Source organism: Vicugna pacos, chromosome 18 (genome assembly GCF_048564905.1).
Source record: "Vicugna pacos chromosome 18, VicPac4, whole genome shotgun sequence".
Classification (NCBI taxonomy): Eukaryota; Metazoa; Chordata; class Mammalia; order Artiodactyla; family Camelidae; genus Vicugna; species Vicugna pacos.
Window position 1 is genome coordinate 30,329,098 of NC_133004.1, and position 18,042 is coordinate 30,347,139.

Below are 18,042 nucleotides of genomic sequence, written 5' to 3' on the forward strand. Positions count from 1 at the left end.
TTCCATTTTTGTCCTTTGTCATTCTTTTTCTTCTGGGATATTAGTTTTTTTCCTTAATCTTTTTCCTAGGTTAGTATTTGCCTTTTATGTTGTTTGTGAAATCCAAACATTCTTGTTATGAAGGCAGTACCGTTTGAGCCATTCTGTGGCATGCACATTCTTACACTTTAACTTCTCTGAAAGCAGATGTGACCTACTCTTGACGTGTCCCACAGTCACTGTCCAGTCGTATTAGAGGTGTCATTACCAGTGGACGTGGCGGTTATTCCTAGTGGTGTGGCTGGACGACTGTGACCACAGCACCTGGTGCTTTAGTCCATACATCATTTAAGGACCATTCAAAGAAAGAGCACAAATCCTGTTGTGGTTGGAAATCACCCAATGATACCTTCTGATGAGATCAGGAAAGAGCCAGAATCAAAACTTCCAGAGCGAGGGTCAGCTGCTTGGAAGAAAGTCTCAGAGAGGTTGGTGGAGACCTCTTACGAAGTGCATGTTCGCCAGCACTCTCAGCGGCACGAAGATCGTTATTGTGTGGAAAGTCACAGACATCCTGCAAACGAAGACTTAGCCAACTTATTTCACTCATCTTTTCCTTTTTATGTCTGTAGGAGAGAGCTGATGACACCCTGTCCAAATAAAGGAGCTTTGTCAATAACCCCCAAATTAAAATTCTGAGCAATAAGAAAAACACTAAGTTAACTAATTGGCAGTGGGTTTTAATTTCTTTTTTAAATCTTATAATTGATGGTATTTTAGATGTAATGAAATATAGGTAATGTTTCTTTTCTGCCCAGCTCATCTTCAGTTGGTGGCTTGTAAATTCTGAATCATGGCATTCATCTCCCCTCAGAACTCCCAGCAGCAGTGCCCCGCTGCACCCTCTTCCTTCCCCTTCCCAATGGTGTGTTGTCCAGCTTTTTGTCTTGGCCACTCTCACAGGCAAATCAGTAAGGTCCTTTTTCCTCGGAGGCATAGAAACCACTGACAGGCATCTAGACTGAAGGACCGGAAACAGACACATGTTGGAAACATTAGGAAGTTTCATAGGAACTAGTGACCGGGGGTACCTGTGTCTGTGCATCTCCCCAAGTGATCGTGGTACTTGTGTTATGTCCATGTGTCTTGCCAGGTGATCAGGGTACTAGTTTTATGTCTGTGTATCTCCCCAGGTGACTGGGGTACTTGTGTTATGTCCGTGCATCTCCCCCAAGTGATCAGGATGCTTGTGCTATGTCCGTGCACCTCCCCAGGTGACCGGGGTACTTATGCTATGTCCGTGCACCTCCCCAGGTGATTGGGGTACTTGTGTTATGTCCGTGCATCTCCCCCAGGTGATCGGGGTACTTGTGTTATGTCCGTGCACCTCCCCAGGTGATCGGGGTACTTGTGTTATGTCCGTGCATCTCCCCCAGGTGATCGGGGTACTTGTGTTATGTCCGTGCACCTCCCCAGGTGATCGGGGTACTTGTGTTATGTCCGTGCATCTCCCCCAGGTGATCGGGGTACTTGTGTTATGTCCATGTGTCTTGCCAGGTGATCAGGGTACTAGTTTTATGTCTGTGTATCTCCCCAGGTGACTGGGGTACTTGTGTTATGTCCGTGCATCTCCCCCAAGTGATCAGGATGCTTGTGCTATGTCCGTGCACCTCCCCAGGTGATCGGGGTACTTGTGTTATGTCCGTGCACCTCCCCAGGTGATCGGGGTACTTGTGTTATGTCCGTGCATCTCCCCCAGGTGATCGGGGTACTTGTGTTATGTCCGTGCACCTCCCCAGGTGATCGGGGTACTTGTGTTATGTCCGTGCACCTCCCCAGGTGATCGGGGTACTTGTGCTATGTCCGTGCACCTCCCCAGGTGATCGGGGTACTTGTGTTATGTCCGTGCATCTCCCCAGGTGACCGGGGTACTTATGCTATGTCCGTGCACCTCCCCAGGTGATCGGGGTACTTGTGTTATGTCCGTGCACCTCCCCAGGTGATCGGGGTACTTGTGTTATGTCCGTGCATCTCCCCCAGGTGATCGGGGTACTTGTGTTATGTCCGTGCACCTCCCCAGGTGATCGGGGTACTTGTGTTATGTCCGTGCACCTCCCCAGGTGATCGGGGTACTTGTGCTATGTCCGTGCACCTCCCCAGGTGATCGGGGTACTTGTGTTATGTCCGTGCATCTCCCCAGGTGACCGGGGTACTTATGCTATGTCCGTGCACCTCCCCAGGTGATCGGGGTACTTGTGTTATGTCCGTGCACCTCCCCAGGTGATCGGGGTACTTGTGTTATGTCCGTGCATCTCCCCCAGGTGATCGGGGTACTTGTGTTATGTCCATGTGTCTTGCCAGGTGATCAGGGTACTAGTTTTATGTCTGTGTATCTCCCCAGGTGACTGGGGTACTTGTGTTATGTCCGTGCATCTCCCCCAAGTGATCAGGATGCTTGTGCTATGTCCGTGCACCTCCCCAGGTGACCGGGGTACTTATGCTATGTCCGTGCACCTCCCCAGGTGATTGGGGTACTTGTGTTATGTCCGTGCATCTCCCCCAGGTGATCGGGGTACTTGTGTTATGTCCATGTGTCTTGCCAGGTGATCAGGGTACTAGTTTTATGTCTGTGTATCTCCCCAGGTGACTGGGGTACTTGTGTTATGTCCGTGCATCTCCCCCAAGTGATCAGGATGCTTGTGCTATGTCCGTGCATCTCCCCAGGTGACCGGGGTACTTATGCTATGTCCGTGCACCTCCCCAGGTGATCGGGGTACTTGTGTTATGTCCGTGCACCTCCCCAGGTGATCGGGGTACTTGTGTTATGTCCGTGCATCTCCCCAGGTGACCGGGGTACTTGTGTTATGTCCGTGCATCTCCCCCAGGTGACCGGGGGTACCTGTGTTACGTCTGTGCACCTCCCCAGGTGATCGGGGTACTTGTGTTATGTCCGTGCATCTCCCCCAGGTGATCGGGGTACTTGTGCTATGTCCGTGCATCTCCCCCAGGTGACCGGGGGTACCTGTGTTACGTCTGTGCATCTCCCCACCTTTTTGTACTGGCACACGTCATCAACCACACTCAGTGTGCTGTGGAAATCCATTCCTCCCAACCTGCGTTTGCTTCTCTCTCCAACCTTCTCTCCAGTTTCTCCTGTTTTCTTACTCCTCTCCAGCACACCCCCCGCCCCCTACCTACTTCCTGCTTCTGAAACACTCCACGTCCATTCCCACCCTCTGCTGCTCCTCCTGCCTAGAATGCCTTTTGCACAACTGACTTCTTCCAGTTCGCTTGGACTCAGCTCAGCCATTCTTGTTTCAGAGAGGTCTTCCCTTTCCTACTTCCCTAAAGTAGGTCCTTCCATCCTCTGTATGATTATCTCCCTCATTTGTCATAATTTCTCTTTATCTTTGCCTCTGTCCCTCCTCTTTTGTACCCCCAATGCCTGGCACTTAGCAGACACTCAATAAATTTTTCTTGACTGAATCAATAGTATTAAATCTACTGATAATGCAGGGTGGGGAGGAATAGAAACTGCTCCTTGTTATCCACGACGGCAGTAATAAATCCTACAAGGAACACTTGGAGGCAAATTGATCAGCTCTTCAGCAGTTCGAGTGTCTTAGCAGTGGGGCGAGTGCCTTCTTGTGGGGAGTAGTCACAGTGGCTCCATATTGTTGAAAGGCTTCTTCCACTGGATGTTGGGGTTGACTAAGGTCTCTTCCAACCCTTAAACTGATGAGTGTTCTCATCACTAGTCTACCCTCTTGTTTTTTTTCTCGTCAGCTACTTCAGCTGCAGATATGGCCGTTACCACTAGATGGCGCGAGATGATCCCTTTGGAATCAGCGTTCATCCAGCTGCCAGGGACAGTGAGAACACTGGTTTTCGCCCTACTTATACCCCCACAGACGCTTGAAGCAAAAGCTTCGCAAAACAGTCCTGACTCTTACAGTGTGGAATGCTGCTGCTGTTTTCTGTTTTACTCTCAGCTACTTCATTTTCTAAAGTGGAGATTTGCAAACTATTCCGTTGATTTTATGATATTGATGGCTCACAACTTACTGTTGGAAAAGCACTATTTTAGACAGCTGCACACGTTTCCTCTTTTTTATTAAGTATAGTCGGTTTATAATGTTGTGTTAATTTCTTGTGTACTACATGGTGATTCAGTTATACACGCGTATCTATTCCTTTTCATATTCTTTGGCATTATACGCTATTACAGGATATTGAATATAGTTCCCTTGAGCTCGTTTCCTCTTGTAAAACTGTGTAGGTCTGCTGTTTTCCTTGGGCAGTCTGGGCTTATAGCAAATTGTGTCCCTTAGTGAGGACTTGTGTGTTTCTGTGTGGAGTTGAGTAGCTGAACGTATATGCTTCCTTATAGGTGTTTACAGATGTGCAAACCTGGATGCAAGAGACTAGGGGGACGTATTTGTACAGAATTCAGCACCTTTTGCAGTCAAGGCAGCAGTAAGCCTCGTCGTTAGATATAAAGAATAGGAAAGATGTAGAGGGAGGTTATAGCTCAGTGGTGGAGGGCGTGCTTAGCATGCACAAGGTCCTGGGTTCAATCCCCATAACCTCCGTTAAAAACAAACAAACAAACAAACCTAATCCCCTCCCCCAATATAATAGAAAGAGAAAAAGAAAAGGAAAGATGTAATATCTGCTTCTGGGAGCTTAGAACCTAACAGGGTGACCCCCCCACACACACACACACATCCCTTAAGTTTCAGCTTATCACACAATATGGCGATGAGTGTATTATTCAGGCTATCACTTGGGATCCTTTAGGCTGCAAATAACAGAAGCCTGACTCAGCTGGGCTTAAGTGGTAAGGACGTTTGTTCTCTCACTGAATATCCATGGAGAGGCAGAGGGGCTGCAGGCCCATGGCAGGGTGGCATGGCCCTAGGCATCCAGGTTCTTTCCATGACTGCTCAGTGGTCCTAAGGCTGAGGTTGCCAGGGGGCTTCCAGTGGTCATCAGAACTTCAGCTCCCAGGCTGAGGACACTAGCACTGTAACTCCTTGTAGTGTGGACAGGGGTAGAGTTTAGGCCACCGTAGCACTTTCCAGGTTGTAGCTGTTTTGTTCATTGGTTCCTGGCTTCCCCACTATGACCTCCTTAAGGGATGTGAAATGACTGGTACTTAATATAGAGCCAGAAGAAAGACTTAGTGATGCTTAGTGATGGTTGTTAGTGATGCTGGCCAACTACTTCTGGGTCTCGCTTCCCCTGGACGCAAAACTTTTGATTGAACAGAGTTATCCAGCTAGCTCTGGCCAGTGAGTTTGCTGAATGAATACATGGTTCCAGGTCTTCTTTATGAAGTACGAGGTGAGGTTATCTGCTGTCTAGGGTCCTGGGAGAGGAGTTAGTGATAGGAGAAAAGAGAGAGGTAAGAAATGACCATGGTGGGGAAATGTGATCAGCAGTGTATGTGACTATAAAGACGGACGGATGAGTCTGTTTAATCTTGTGCTGGAATATGACATGTAACTTGGCCTTTTGAGGTAGATTAATTTCCTCTGGCTCCTTGACCTGGTTCCTGGGAACTTGGCCATGAACCTGGCTTAAACCTACTCTTTCTCACTTGCCTTTTTCATCTCTTTCAGGTTTGCAGTGAGCATTGGCTACTGGCATGACCCTTACATCCAGCATTTGGTGAGACTATCTAAAGAGAGGAAGGCCCCTGAAATTAACAGAGGCAAGTGACCAACTCCCTCCCCAACATGTCCTCGTCAGCTGAGGGGCCTGAGGTTTTAGGAACACATTCTTAGAAAGAGAGTTTCAGCGTGTACTCTCTCCGACAGAGAGAGTCCTTATTTCCCAGCTTCCTCACCAGCACAGTGTATTATGAAATTTTTAATTTTTGTTAATCTGATACCTGAAAAATGGTGTTTTAGCGGAATTTAATTTTATATTCCTCTTATTTTGGGGTGAGGTTGAAAAATCACTTTTCTGTTTTTAAAAGCCATTTATATATCTTTTACTGTTAACTGTAAGGCATTATTTTTTGTTGTTGTTGCCTTACTAAAGGGTTCGTAACTTTAGTTTCTGCACGTAATTTCCATCAAGGAAGTCAAAGGATTTGAGACAGGAGTGTGACTTCATTTCAGACTAAGAAATTGACCAAAGACCATAATTCCTGTGTGTGCAGGGAATCTTGACCCTAAAGATGGATCCTGTGGGTAGGTTTTATAAGAAATGCAAAGAAAGTTTGAATGGTGCTTCCTGAGAAGAAGGGAAGAGGCCTTAAGCCCCCTTCCTGTGCTCTTGAGATAGATTTTCTAATGAGCGGTCCAGAGGCAGGGACCCGCCATGGCGGCTGGCTCGGCCCCGGGCAGCATGGCAGCCCCCCTCCTCCTTCCTCTCCTGGGTTTGCATCTCTGGATTGGGAACCTGCAGCCCTGAAGGAGCGCACATCCCAAACATCTGTGGTGGGGACATATTTTCCCCCTCAAATCTAATCCATTGTGGATGATATTCTGTAAATCATAAAATCCCTGTGTCTAGTTGCAATAAAAGTTTCTAAGTATTCCTCTCAAATTTTGTTCTTGAAATAGTCACACCTTGAGCAGTGGGCCTTTGTAACAGACAGACTGTCTTCCTGTCTCCCTTCTGCATTTCCCATCTCCTTCGCACCAGGTCCCCACCCCAGAGCTTAACAAGTCTGTTTATTAGGACCATTTGCTGGTGCCTCCCCGCCTCCCATCTGCGGTGCCATTTTATAAACACAGAGGCTCTAACCCAGAAAGGGTGCAGGTGAAAAGAACATGGTAAGAAGTATGGCTTTCTTTGCTTTAACATACATCTGCCCAATTTCCTGAGCGCAAAATGTTATTTTCCATGCGATCTCACAGTTTTGAGTTTTACCAGAGAACTGAGTAGTTTTCGTGAGAGCCATGATAAAGCCCTTTTTCAAGAAGAACATTTAGATCAGATGTTTTGATACAAAATGCTTGTCTTTCATAAGGAACAGAATAGGGCATTTTATTTTCCCTAAGACAATGAATTCCACCATTAAATTGATTGTACATACTTTGGTTCAAACAGCCTTTTTTTTAAAAAAAAATAAGGGAAGAGAATTGGAAAGCCATTTTTTCCCCCATAAAATCTTCAGATAAACCCCGACCCTGACGAAGGGCCAGGTGCCGTTCTGCTCCTCAAGCACACTGGGCTTTGCAGGCTCTGTTTCTGTCGTCACGGGCTGACCGCGTGCTGCTCTGTCTGTGTCTCAGGATATTTTGCTCGAGTCTATGGCGTCGATCAGCTTATGAAGGCATTTCTGCAGAAGACAGAATGTAATTGTCAAATTCTCAACCTTGGGGCTGGGATGGATACCACCTTTTGGAGGTTAAAGGTACATTAAAATTTCCCCTCTTCTGTCTCCAGCTGTTTACATTTAATTTTTGGAAAATGTTCACCTGGTTCAAAAACTGAAAAAAATATACTCAAAGAGGGTGCGGTGACAGCTTGTCTCCCACCCCTGTCTGCGGCCTCCCACCCCTGACAGTGACATCAGCCCCGTACTTGATCTCACCAGGGCGCTAGTGAAGACAGGAGGGCTGTTTCTCACCTTCAGCTGCTACGCGCTGGGTCGTAATGAAAATCCTCACATACGTTTCCCTCTGCGTGTGTGGAAACGTATCAGGAGAGGTTCTGAGCTTGAGCTCTAATAGAGGCACACACACGATGCGTGCTAAGGGCAGGTATTCTGAGTGTCATGCAGGCATTTCGTTACTATCCTCACAGCCCTGTGAGGTGTTATCATTTTCTCTACTTTTCAAATGAGGAAACTTTGGCCCAAGGAGTCTAGTGACTTTCCTAAGGCCTCAGCAAACACACGATGGAGCTGGTTTGTGAATCCTGTCCCCCGGGCTCCCGAGTGCCTGCTCTGTACCATCCACTGTCACAGACGACAGTCGATGTATCACGAAATAACACTTAACCCCACTCCATGTGATGCTTTCTGATATTTGCTATTTTATTTTCTTTTATCCCCAAACTGCTGGTCTCAACCCATAAGACTGATTGCTTGACCTCCTCTAATGGGTCTCAAGCTGTTTTTTGTTTTTTTTTTTTTTTGAGAAATACTGTTATGTCCTGCTTCTAAGCTGCCTCTTAACATCCCCGTGGCTACTCTCCCGATTCAGGCTCCCCATCACATCTTACCTGGTCGACTACAGTAACCTCCTTCAATCCTCTGCCAAGACCAGAGTAATTTGGAAAGCACATTTCTGACCTTATCATTCCCCTGATTTAAAATCCTGAAGTACCCCCACTGCATTGCATGGCCTAGTACTTGGTACCTGAAGACGATCGCTGGTTGTATGAGTAATAAATAATTATATAAGGATTACTGTGTGTTTTTTCTCAGGATGAAGACCTTCTACCAAGTAAATACTTTGAAGTCGACTTTCCAATGATAGTCACGAGAAAACTGCACAGCATCAAGTAAGTGTGGCTTTGACCGGAACAAAGAGCCTGCTGGAATTTAGAACCAGCTCTGAGGCCTCATTTTCAGGCACTGCTTTCCTTTCCTCCCCTCCTCTCTCTCTTTCTTGCCCCAGGATCCTCATTCCAATGTATCGTGTAGTCTTCACCATGAATTATCCTCTCCCTTGTGACTCTTCTATCCATTAATATAATTTCTCTGCACGTTTTTAAAAATGACCTATAGTAGTTTAATAATCTGAATTTTTTTTAAACTTATTTCTATTTTTGGTGGGGGAAGATAATTATATATATTTTTTTGTTTTTATGGCGGTACTGGGGATTGAACCCAGGACCTTGTGCACGTTAGGCATGCTGCTCTGCCACTGAGCTATCCCCTCCCCCTCTATTAATCTGAATTTTTATGTGTATTTTGCTTCTTTAACCCCAGGATACAGAAAGGTGCCTGGCCCAGAATAGACGTGTAGTAAATATTTTTCGAATGCAAGAATGAATGGGAGACTGAAGTTAATCGGTTATTATGTACGAGATATTCAGGGGGCTTTTCTAAGTCCATTGTTCAAGGAGTTTGCTTAGTTGTAAGTTACGAGTTTGCTGATCTTTGCTGAGAGCTTTTCTTTGCCTAGCCCTGTGTTAAATGTTTCACTTGGATTGGCCCACTCAGTCCTCAGAGCCAACTCATACATTGAGGGCTATCCTTAGCCTTTCTTCACAGATGAGGAAACTGAGGCTCAGAGTAGTTTAGTTAAGTTGCGTAAGGTCAGCTAGCTAGGAAGAGGGTGGAGCTGATGTTTAAACCCTGACTGCAAGACCAGGGTTAAAGTTTCCCAATAATTTTAACCTGCACTCATTCCCCTCCTTTTTATTTTGTTTTTTTATTGAAGTAGAGTCGGTTTACAATGTTGTGGTAATTTCTAGTGCACAGCATAGTGATTCAGTTATACATATATATGTATATATTCCTTTTCATGTTCTTTTTCATAATGAGCTATTAGAAGATATTGACTGTAGTTCCCTGTGCTCTGCAGGAGGACCTTATTGTTTATTTTATTTATTTGTTTGTTTGTTTATGTGGGGAAAGGTAATGAGGGTTACTTATTTAGTTTTGGAGGAGGTACTGGGAATTGAACCCAGGACCTCATGCATACTAAGCATGTACTCTACCACGTGAGCTATACCCTCCCCCTATCTATTTAATATATAGAAGTTAGTAGCTGTGAATCCCAAACTTCCAGTTTCTCTTTTCACCCTCCCCTTTCCCCCTGGTAACCGTAAGTTCGTTTTCTATGTCTATGAGTTTTGTAAATAAGTTCATCTGTGTCAGTTTCTAGATTCCACATATAAGAGATATCATATGGTACTTTTCTTTCTCTTTCTGGCTTACCTCAGTTAGCATAATGACCTCCAGGTCCATCCGTATTGCTGCAAATGGCGTTATTTCCTCCCTCCTTTTTATATTAGTCGTGTAAATAAAATCTTGATTCTTATACTTCAGTAACATTTGTAATAAGCATGAAGTTGTAGCTTGTCCTTTAGACGCGTCTAATTCTCACAAACTGGGGATAATTTTCAAGCCTTGTTTTTTCCTAGTTCATGAAAATAAGCTTTTTACTCTTTCCAAATGTAAAAGTATATATATTATCTATCTATGCCTTGTAGATGCTCTATGGCAATTCTGATGCTCCGGGACCTACAGAGTATGGCTAAACTTGTTAGAACTGAGTGAAAAGAGCAAGTAGGCTCTCAATTAAGGCCAGGGTGGTTTCCTGGGGTGAAAAATGCATTGATGTTTGTGTATGGTTGTTGTAGAATTGAACCTGGCTCTTTGATGTCTGGGTTTTTTGCATTTTCTTCATTGGGAACGTTACCACATAAATGTTAACTAGACTTTAGGTCTCAGTAAGAGTCAGTCTTTTTAGTTTACCTGTGAGAAGTAATAGCTCTCTTAAAAGTTTTGTCTTAGAAGAGGCAAGACATTAGCAGATGGCTTGGAAAACACTGAAACATTTGGAAAATTCTTGCTAGCCTATAAGTAAATCTCTCATGATCAGTTTGTGATTTAATATCAGATTCTCAGTGTAAAGCTTAGCTGATATAAGCTGAGACTTGTATCCACTGGACTTTGACTGGATGTGCCTAGGGTCACATGTAATTAAACAGAAGACCCTTTAGCGTGGCCCTTCCTTTAAATAGTAGCGAAATCCACTTGAGTGTCTGCATTTTTGCAGTAATAAGCTACCTGACTCATCTTTCTTCTCTCTCATCTTCCCACAGATTGAAACCTGTCCTATCAAAACCCATTTTAGACTTACATTCAGAGGACACCCTTCAAATAGGCAAGTATCCTTAACCTAAGTAATACCCCGTGGGCTGTGTAACAATTTTTGTTCTTTTCCCCCTTTTTAAAGATGGTGTGTGTGTGTGTGTGTGTGTGTGTGTGTGTATGTGTGTGTACATATACATGTATCTACAGATGTGTCTGCTGATACATTTTCACCTTCATTGCAGTTACCGTGAAGGAATTTAAAACAATTTTTGGTATGACTCTTCTTAGAGGTTCATAGATTCCCCAACCTGGAATCTTTTTAAAAAGAATTTTAGTCACCAACATTTCAAAAGTAGATTTTTCATCAAAGAGTTGATTTCTAGTTTCGCCTAGAAAAATCAGTTCTGGCGACATCAGACCACAGCTCCTACAAGACTTGACCATAGCTCCCCCACACTTGGGGGAGGGGGTCCCTGTCCTCTCCAGTTCTGTCCCCACTACCCTCTTGTTTTATACCTGACCTGCTTCCTTGTTTATGTTTCCTCCTTGGCCGCTGCAGTCAGTTTTTCCCCCTCAAGTTTTCGTTATGAATGTTTCCAACAATACTTTCCTCATTTCTAAGCCTTTCCAGTTATAATGTAGCTCTTCCAGAATCTTCCATTATTTTCAGTCTGTGTCTGACAGAGATGTTCAAGGGCCTTCTTAATAATTGGGGTTAGAAAGCATGCTTAGAGAGGATGGCCTTCTCAGAGGGTCGACACAGATAACACAGCGACGATCAGACAGTTACACAAGCCGCGTCATTCACACACCACTGTGCTTCAGTCATCCGCCTCGTGATCAGACTCCCAGTAGGTTGTCACAGAAAATAGCATCTGCCCCCATCCTTTGTTTCCCTTACTTAAATTCTAAGTAGAACCTATTCAGGCTTTGCCATTTGCTGGCCTATTTGCTTTCTCCACACTTTTGCTACCGTAATTCTCTATGTATTTGGTGAATATTTGTGTCAGAACGATTGTCTGTAATGAATGTGCTAGCACTTTGCTAGGACTTTGATCCGTCAATGTAGAAATATATGAAGTAGAACGTAAAGACCTTCCTTCCATATTCCCTCCCACCCAAGATAACCGATGTTCAGAGTATTTCCTACTACGGATGCACAGTATACCTAGAGAAAGGTGAATACCACATATAATAAAATATGTACTCAAATACTCAGTGCCTGGCATGTAAGAGATTCAGTAAATTTCTGTTGAACGAGTGTATGTACACATTGAATAAATACATGTTGTAGTTCAGCATGTATTTGGGTTTGGTTTTGTTTTGTTTTTTAACTTTTTTTATTAAGTTATAGTCATTTTACAATGTTGTGCCAAATTGCAGTGTAGAGCACAATTTTTCAGTTATACATGACCATACATATACTCATTGTCATATTTTCTTTTCGCTGTGAGCTATCACAAGATCTTGTGTATATTTCCCTGTGCTACACAGTATAATCTTGTGTATCTATTCTGCATATGCCTGTCAGTATCTACAAATTTTTAACTCCCAATCTATCCCTTCAACATGTATTTGTTGAATGAATCTATGCTTCTATATACAAATAGAGATTTATGTAATTTTAATCAAGTGAATAATTTATGCATACTGTTTTGTGACTTGCTCTTTTCTCATCCTAGTAAGTCATGGCTATCTTTTCATGTCAGTATATACAAGCGTACCTCATCATTTCTAGTGCATTTATAGTGCTCCTTTGCACAGAAATTCCATTTTATTTAATCTGTTCCCTACTGATAGTCATTTCAATTGCTGCCTTTTATTAAACAGTGTTGTAGAAAACCTGTGTATATGTGTGTTTGCAGGACTTGCTAGCTCAAAGGACTGCACATTATGACTTTTAATGGCTGCTACCAAACTGATCTTCAAGACCCTTTGTATTACTTTATATTTTCACTAAGAGTAGACGAGGATTCCCTTTCCCTACACCCTCATTAATACTAGGTATTATTTTTTTAAATTGCCACCAATCTGATAGGCAGTAATGGTGTCCCGTTGTTTTAAAATTTTATATAACTCTGAATGCGAGATGGAGTATCTTTCTTTAGTTTCACTGGCCTTTGGGAATTTCTTCGTAAATTTCCTTTTCATTTCCTTTGTGCAACCTTTTTTTTCCAGTTGCATTGTTTCCTTTTTTTCCACTCCCAGTTTTTAGGAACCTTTTATAACATGAAGATAAGTTCTTTGATACAAGCCCCTTGTCAACTTTTTTTATTGCAGATTTTTTTTCCTCACTCTTTTGCTTGTTTTTTAACTCTGTGTTTGTGTCTTATGTAGGAAAAATTTCCAGCCTTATCCTTTATAGTTTTTGACTTTCCCATTATACTACAAAAGGAAAATTTGAATAAAAATAAAAATGTGAATGAAAATCTGAGAGAAGTGGCAGATGGTAGTAAAACTGACAAAATTTCATTTAAAAATTGCCCTAGTTCATCAGACCTGTGAGGCTGTGACTGTTAAGAATCACCACTATGTATTTGCCAATAGGAAAGAAAAAATGCCAGCAAATTAAACTGGTACATTATCGACTGTTAGATGCATCTTGATTTCAGAAATGTGAAGATGTGAGAAAAAAATGCGGCTTAGAATTGATGATATGTGTTTTCTTAAGCTGAAATATGCATGGGGTTATAAAATGAAAAGTATGCAAGTGGGCACACAGTGAAAAGTCAGCCAGAATGAGTTCTTACAAAGTCAGTGAGGTTCTGTTACTTGCCTGCTTAAATCCTCTGTGTGCTTAAATCCACACGGTTAATCGGGCCTCTGTACCCCCCAGCCCGGTTTTATTTTCGACCGCAAGGGCTATGACCTCGCCCCACTGCCCTCCTGCCGTCCTCTGAACGTGCCAAGCTTGCTCTCACCTTGAAACCTTTCTTCTTCCCTCGGCCAGGAACTCTTTCCCTCTAATTTTCTTGATGGGCTCTGTCTCATCACCCACGTCTCATTCTTGCTGCCGCCTCCCATCTAGGCATCCTCCTCTCTCCTCCTCCTCCTATTTTCTTCATAGCACTTAATTCTCTGATGTTATCTTGATTCTTTAATGATGTATCAGCTCTCCCTCCCCTAGGGGATAAGTCTCCTATGAGCAGGGGCCTCTCCTGTCTTATCCATGACTGTATCCCATATCCCCAGCACCTCGAACAGCACCTGGTGTGCAGAGATTGTTGACTGAATAAATACTGAATGCTTGAATGCGCAAACGTTGGTATTTGGGGACCCATTTCAACTCCTCTGTGGAACTGAATGAGTCTAAAGAAAAAACGACGACAAATCAAAGCATTTCAGAGTGGCTTCAGGCATTTCAGCTGAGCCCTAAGAAGGAGAAGCTCTCTAGGGAGAAGATCGTCTGGGACAAGACAAGCTTAGGGAAAGAAGGAGCATGCAAGAGGCTGGTGTGACTGGAGCTGGCACTGGGGAGGGGTGCATGGTTCACGATGAAGCTAAGGAAGGCGGCAGGGGCTGCATCACATGGGCTGTCGTAGGCCACGCCAAGTTTCGACTCCGTTCTAAGGGAAGTGAGAACCTGTCACGTGCTCCCACAAGACTGCCTGCTTCTCTGTAACCTTCCCCACACTCAGCCTTGCCCGCTCTTCATCTTCCCTGCTGGATGGTAGGCCCCCTGGGGGCAGGACCATATCTTTTTGTTCATCAGTTTGTTCCCTGAACTTGACTCAGTGCCCAGGACATGGTGAGAGCTCAGTAAATATTACTGGGTGGACAGATGAGCAGGTGAACAAGCGAAACTTCTCTAGGGTCAGGAAACCCACCTGAGGCCGTCTCCATTTTAGAACCTCTTTTTTTAAACTAAAGAGTTCTAGGAAAATCCGTGGGCCTGAAAGAACACCTTGCAATCCTTAATAGTAAGTCTGTTCTTGAAGACAGACAGTGAATGGGATTGGTGGGATTCACTGCAGGTCAGTAGCACCTAGGAACACATCTCTTTTGAAATGCTGACTTGGAGGTCCCGGAAGCGATCATGACTATATGCACTGTGGATTCTGTGTGTGGGTGTGTGTCTAACTGCTGCGTTAACATCGCGTAAATCTTCCCCTTTCTCATGCCTTTCATAGGCACGAGCTTAATGAGGCAGATGATTAGAGCCTGTATGAGTTTTCTGTCTAACAAACCACTGCAGAGCATGTGGCTTCAAACACCAGCCATCCGTGTAGCTCACGATTCTGCAGTTTGCCAGTTTGAAATCTCATTCTGGTGAGCAAGTTACTTTTCTCACCCATACTCAGGAGCATTCCAGATGCACCACGGTTTTTCCGTTGTGCCCGTGGTGTCTCACCAGTGTTAGAGTTTATAAAAATGGCATGTTTTTCTAGAGGAGTAAAGCTTCCCGAAACTTGCCCTGGGCCCTGTATCCTCTACAAGATACATCCTGCTTCTTGTGAAGGTAAGGCATCCTTCCAGGGCAGATAATGTGCCTTCTGTTTCTATACAGCTTGAGGAGCCCCTGACTTCAGAGGAGCCCCGGGAGCATGGTGGGTGGGGGATGAGTGATACTAGAGTCGTCCGATTCTGTCATTAATGAGACCTTGGGGTCAGTGCTTCCCAGGTCGTGTGCCGGCTTGCCGTGGCTGGGCCACTGCTGGGTACACCCAGGTCCTTGATTCTTGCAGCTCTGCCGTACCTTGTGCTCAATTTCTAAGAGTCATTATGACCATGTGCCATTTCGGTCTCGCGTGCTACCTTTAGATCCACATCCTGAGTAAGACGTATCTCCCGTGACTTGTGTGGTCTGAGAGAACCACGTGCTTCAACATTCTGATGGTCTCTTTTGTGTGTGTGTGTGGTTAGGGATGGAAAAACTCATTATTAATATATATGTTATTTGGAAGAAAGCACACAGACGTTTGGGAATCATTGCTCGTTTTCACAGCAGGGCGAGCAAGTGCCTTCACGTGCTTTGTATTCCTTCTGTGACTCGGGCTTGTGGTGCTCGGGGCTGACGCCGGGCTTCCCGGCCTTGCCCTTTGGTGGTTCCCTGACTTCTAGCAGGTTCCTGGGTGGCGGTTCTTTTAGCTTATGGTGGGTGGCCCAGTGTATTTGAATCAGCCAAATGGGCTTCTCCAGAAAATAAGGGAACGCCTTATTTTACACGCTGCTTTTAGTCTTTCCCACATTCCTTTGCTGTGGGTTCTCAGACTGGAACCTGAGTTCTTAGCAGTGATGCAGGCCGGCTGTCGGATATTCCAGCTCTTTCCATGGTTTGTACCCTGGGGAAGTTGAGTGAACAATGCTTTGGGTAAACAGTCGTGCAGTTTTATTTCTTTTTTATTATAATCTATTTTGTAAACTTTTGATTGAAACCATTTTCAGGCATACACAAAAGTACTGTGACTAGATGGATGAATCTCCACGTACCATCCCTGACTTTAACTATTGCCTGTACTAAAAATTGTGCCGGGATTCTAAAAGTGTAGTCCCAGACTGACAGCACCAGCACCGTCTGGGGATCTTGTTAGAAATGGCACATTTCTACTTTTGGAAAATCTCCTGGATCAGAACCTCAGGGCGCAGAACCTCATCAGTCTGTGTGTTAACAAGCCCTCTGAGTGATTCTGATAGCTGTCCAGGTTTGAGAACCACTATATATACCATTCCATCCAAATCTCTGCTGGAATCTTTTAAAGCAAATATTTTATTTGTAACTACTTTAGTGTATATGCTATTTTCCTTTAAATATGACATCCCACAGATTGGCAAAACACTTGGAGAGCAGCCCGCCAGTGGGTACCAATATTTAAATAGGCTTACTCTTTGATCTCCTGACTCTGCTCATTGTAACCTGCTTAACTGGATAAGTGCTTCATGGTATATATACAAGGATGCTCACTGCGGCACCTAGGTTGGAGTAAACTTGAAAATACTGTGTCTAATAGCGACAATTGGCAAAGTAAGTTTTATGCACTCCGTGGAGCACTGGGAAGTCATTACAGAGAATGATGTCCCTGATACTACTGTTAAATGGGAAAAGCCTTCAAAGCAAGTATTGGGTGGTCCCATTTTCTCTTTGCTGTGCAGGGTGTGTGCTTGTGAGAGAGAAGAGGGAGAGGATGTGTCCGTGTTGTGTATATGAGTTTAAGTACATAGGAAAAAGGCTAGAATGTTATATGCCAAAACACTAATAGTTATTTTTGGAAGGTGTGATTTTATTTAATTTTCACCTTCTTTTACCTGACTTTTTCTCATAGTGAACATATATTTTTATAATGGAGAAAAACAAATTTGCTTTAGTTTTGAGAAAGCCATATCCATTGAAATTATGGTCTCTTCTTGATTAACTTCTGTTATATTATAATCTCTTCTTGCATTTGCAGACGGGCACATGTTGGATTCAAAGAGGTACTGCATCATTGGAGCAGATCTCCGAGATATACCTGAACTGGAAGAGAAACTAAAGAAATGTAACATGAATACACAGTGAGATTTTTTTTTTTTTAACCTCTTACATTTGTGATTTTCTGCTATTTTGAGATAAGGCCAGTTAGAAGTACAGCATCATACCATGTACCATTTTTTCCCCCTGTAATCTTTATAATTTCATAGCTGTTTAGAAAGGCTTTCTGAAATTTTTTTAGAAACAATGTTTCTTGAGTCTGTTTTCCTATTAGAATCACCTGTATTGCTTTTATAAAATACTGATGCCTAATACAAAATTTTGGGGAAGATAATTCTATGCATAGAAACATACGATTGTTAACACATAAAGAAAGGGTTAGCACCGATGTATAAAGAATAGCTACTGTTAACAAAAAGAGCCCTACAGAAAAATGGGCAAAGGATAGATGACCTGGAGGTTCGAAGAAGAAACTGGTATCATATGAAAATGGTATTTCACTTCAGTAGTAACCAGGTGAAATTCTATTTCACTCCCACCAAGTTGGCAAAAATATGAAAGTCTGACAATAGCAAGTGTTGCCAAGGGTGTTGGGGGAGAGGAATGGACATACATCAGGGGTGGAAGCAAGCTTGGTATGATCGTTGCAAGGGACAATCTGGAAGTGTCTCATGAAATTGTAAATGTAGGTACCATGTGCTGGTGCAGCTCCGCTGTCGGCGTATCCCCCTGGGAAGGTCTACGTGTGTGTACAAGGAGGATGTTCATTGCAGCCTCCATTTTTAGTAGCAGAAAGTTAGAAACAATTTGAATGTTCATCAGGAGGAGAATGGATGGATGATAGGTAAAATGCATGACTCTGGAGAGAATTCAGAAACTTAATGTTGAGGTTTTTAAAAATAATTTCCATAGTTCTTTTCTTTAT

General features: G+C 43.7%; 1 protein-coding gene and 1 long non-coding RNA gene across 3 annotated transcripts in view; one reads left to right on the plus strand and one right to left on the minus strand.

Moving 5' to 3' along the window:
• Positions 1-18,042, plus strand: part of LCMT1 (leucine carboxyl methyltransferase 1) — a 48,174-nt gene that overhangs the window by 14,854 nt on the left and 15,278 nt on the right. For both annotated transcript variants that reach the window (XM_006201219.4, XM_072942808.1), the window contains exons 2-6: positions 5,604-5,695; positions 7,230-7,351; positions 8,369-8,445; positions 10,720-10,781; positions 17,098-17,200. In XM_006201219.4, coding sequence (XP_006201281.1) covers positions 5,604-5,695; positions 7,230-7,351; positions 8,369-8,445; positions 10,720-10,781; positions 17,098-17,200 — 456 coding nt within the window. The remainder of the gene's footprint in view (positions 1-5,603; positions 5,696-7,229; positions 7,352-8,368; positions 8,446-10,719; positions 10,782-17,097; positions 17,201-18,042) is intronic.
• On the minus strand, positions 699-3,145 carry LOC140687093 (uncharacterized). Its single transcript, XR_012061174.1, has 2 exons — positions 3,029-3,145; positions 699-1,000 (listed from the first exon to the last, which is right to left on the minus strand). It is a non-coding gene; the product is annotated as an uncharacterized lncRNA (long non-coding RNA).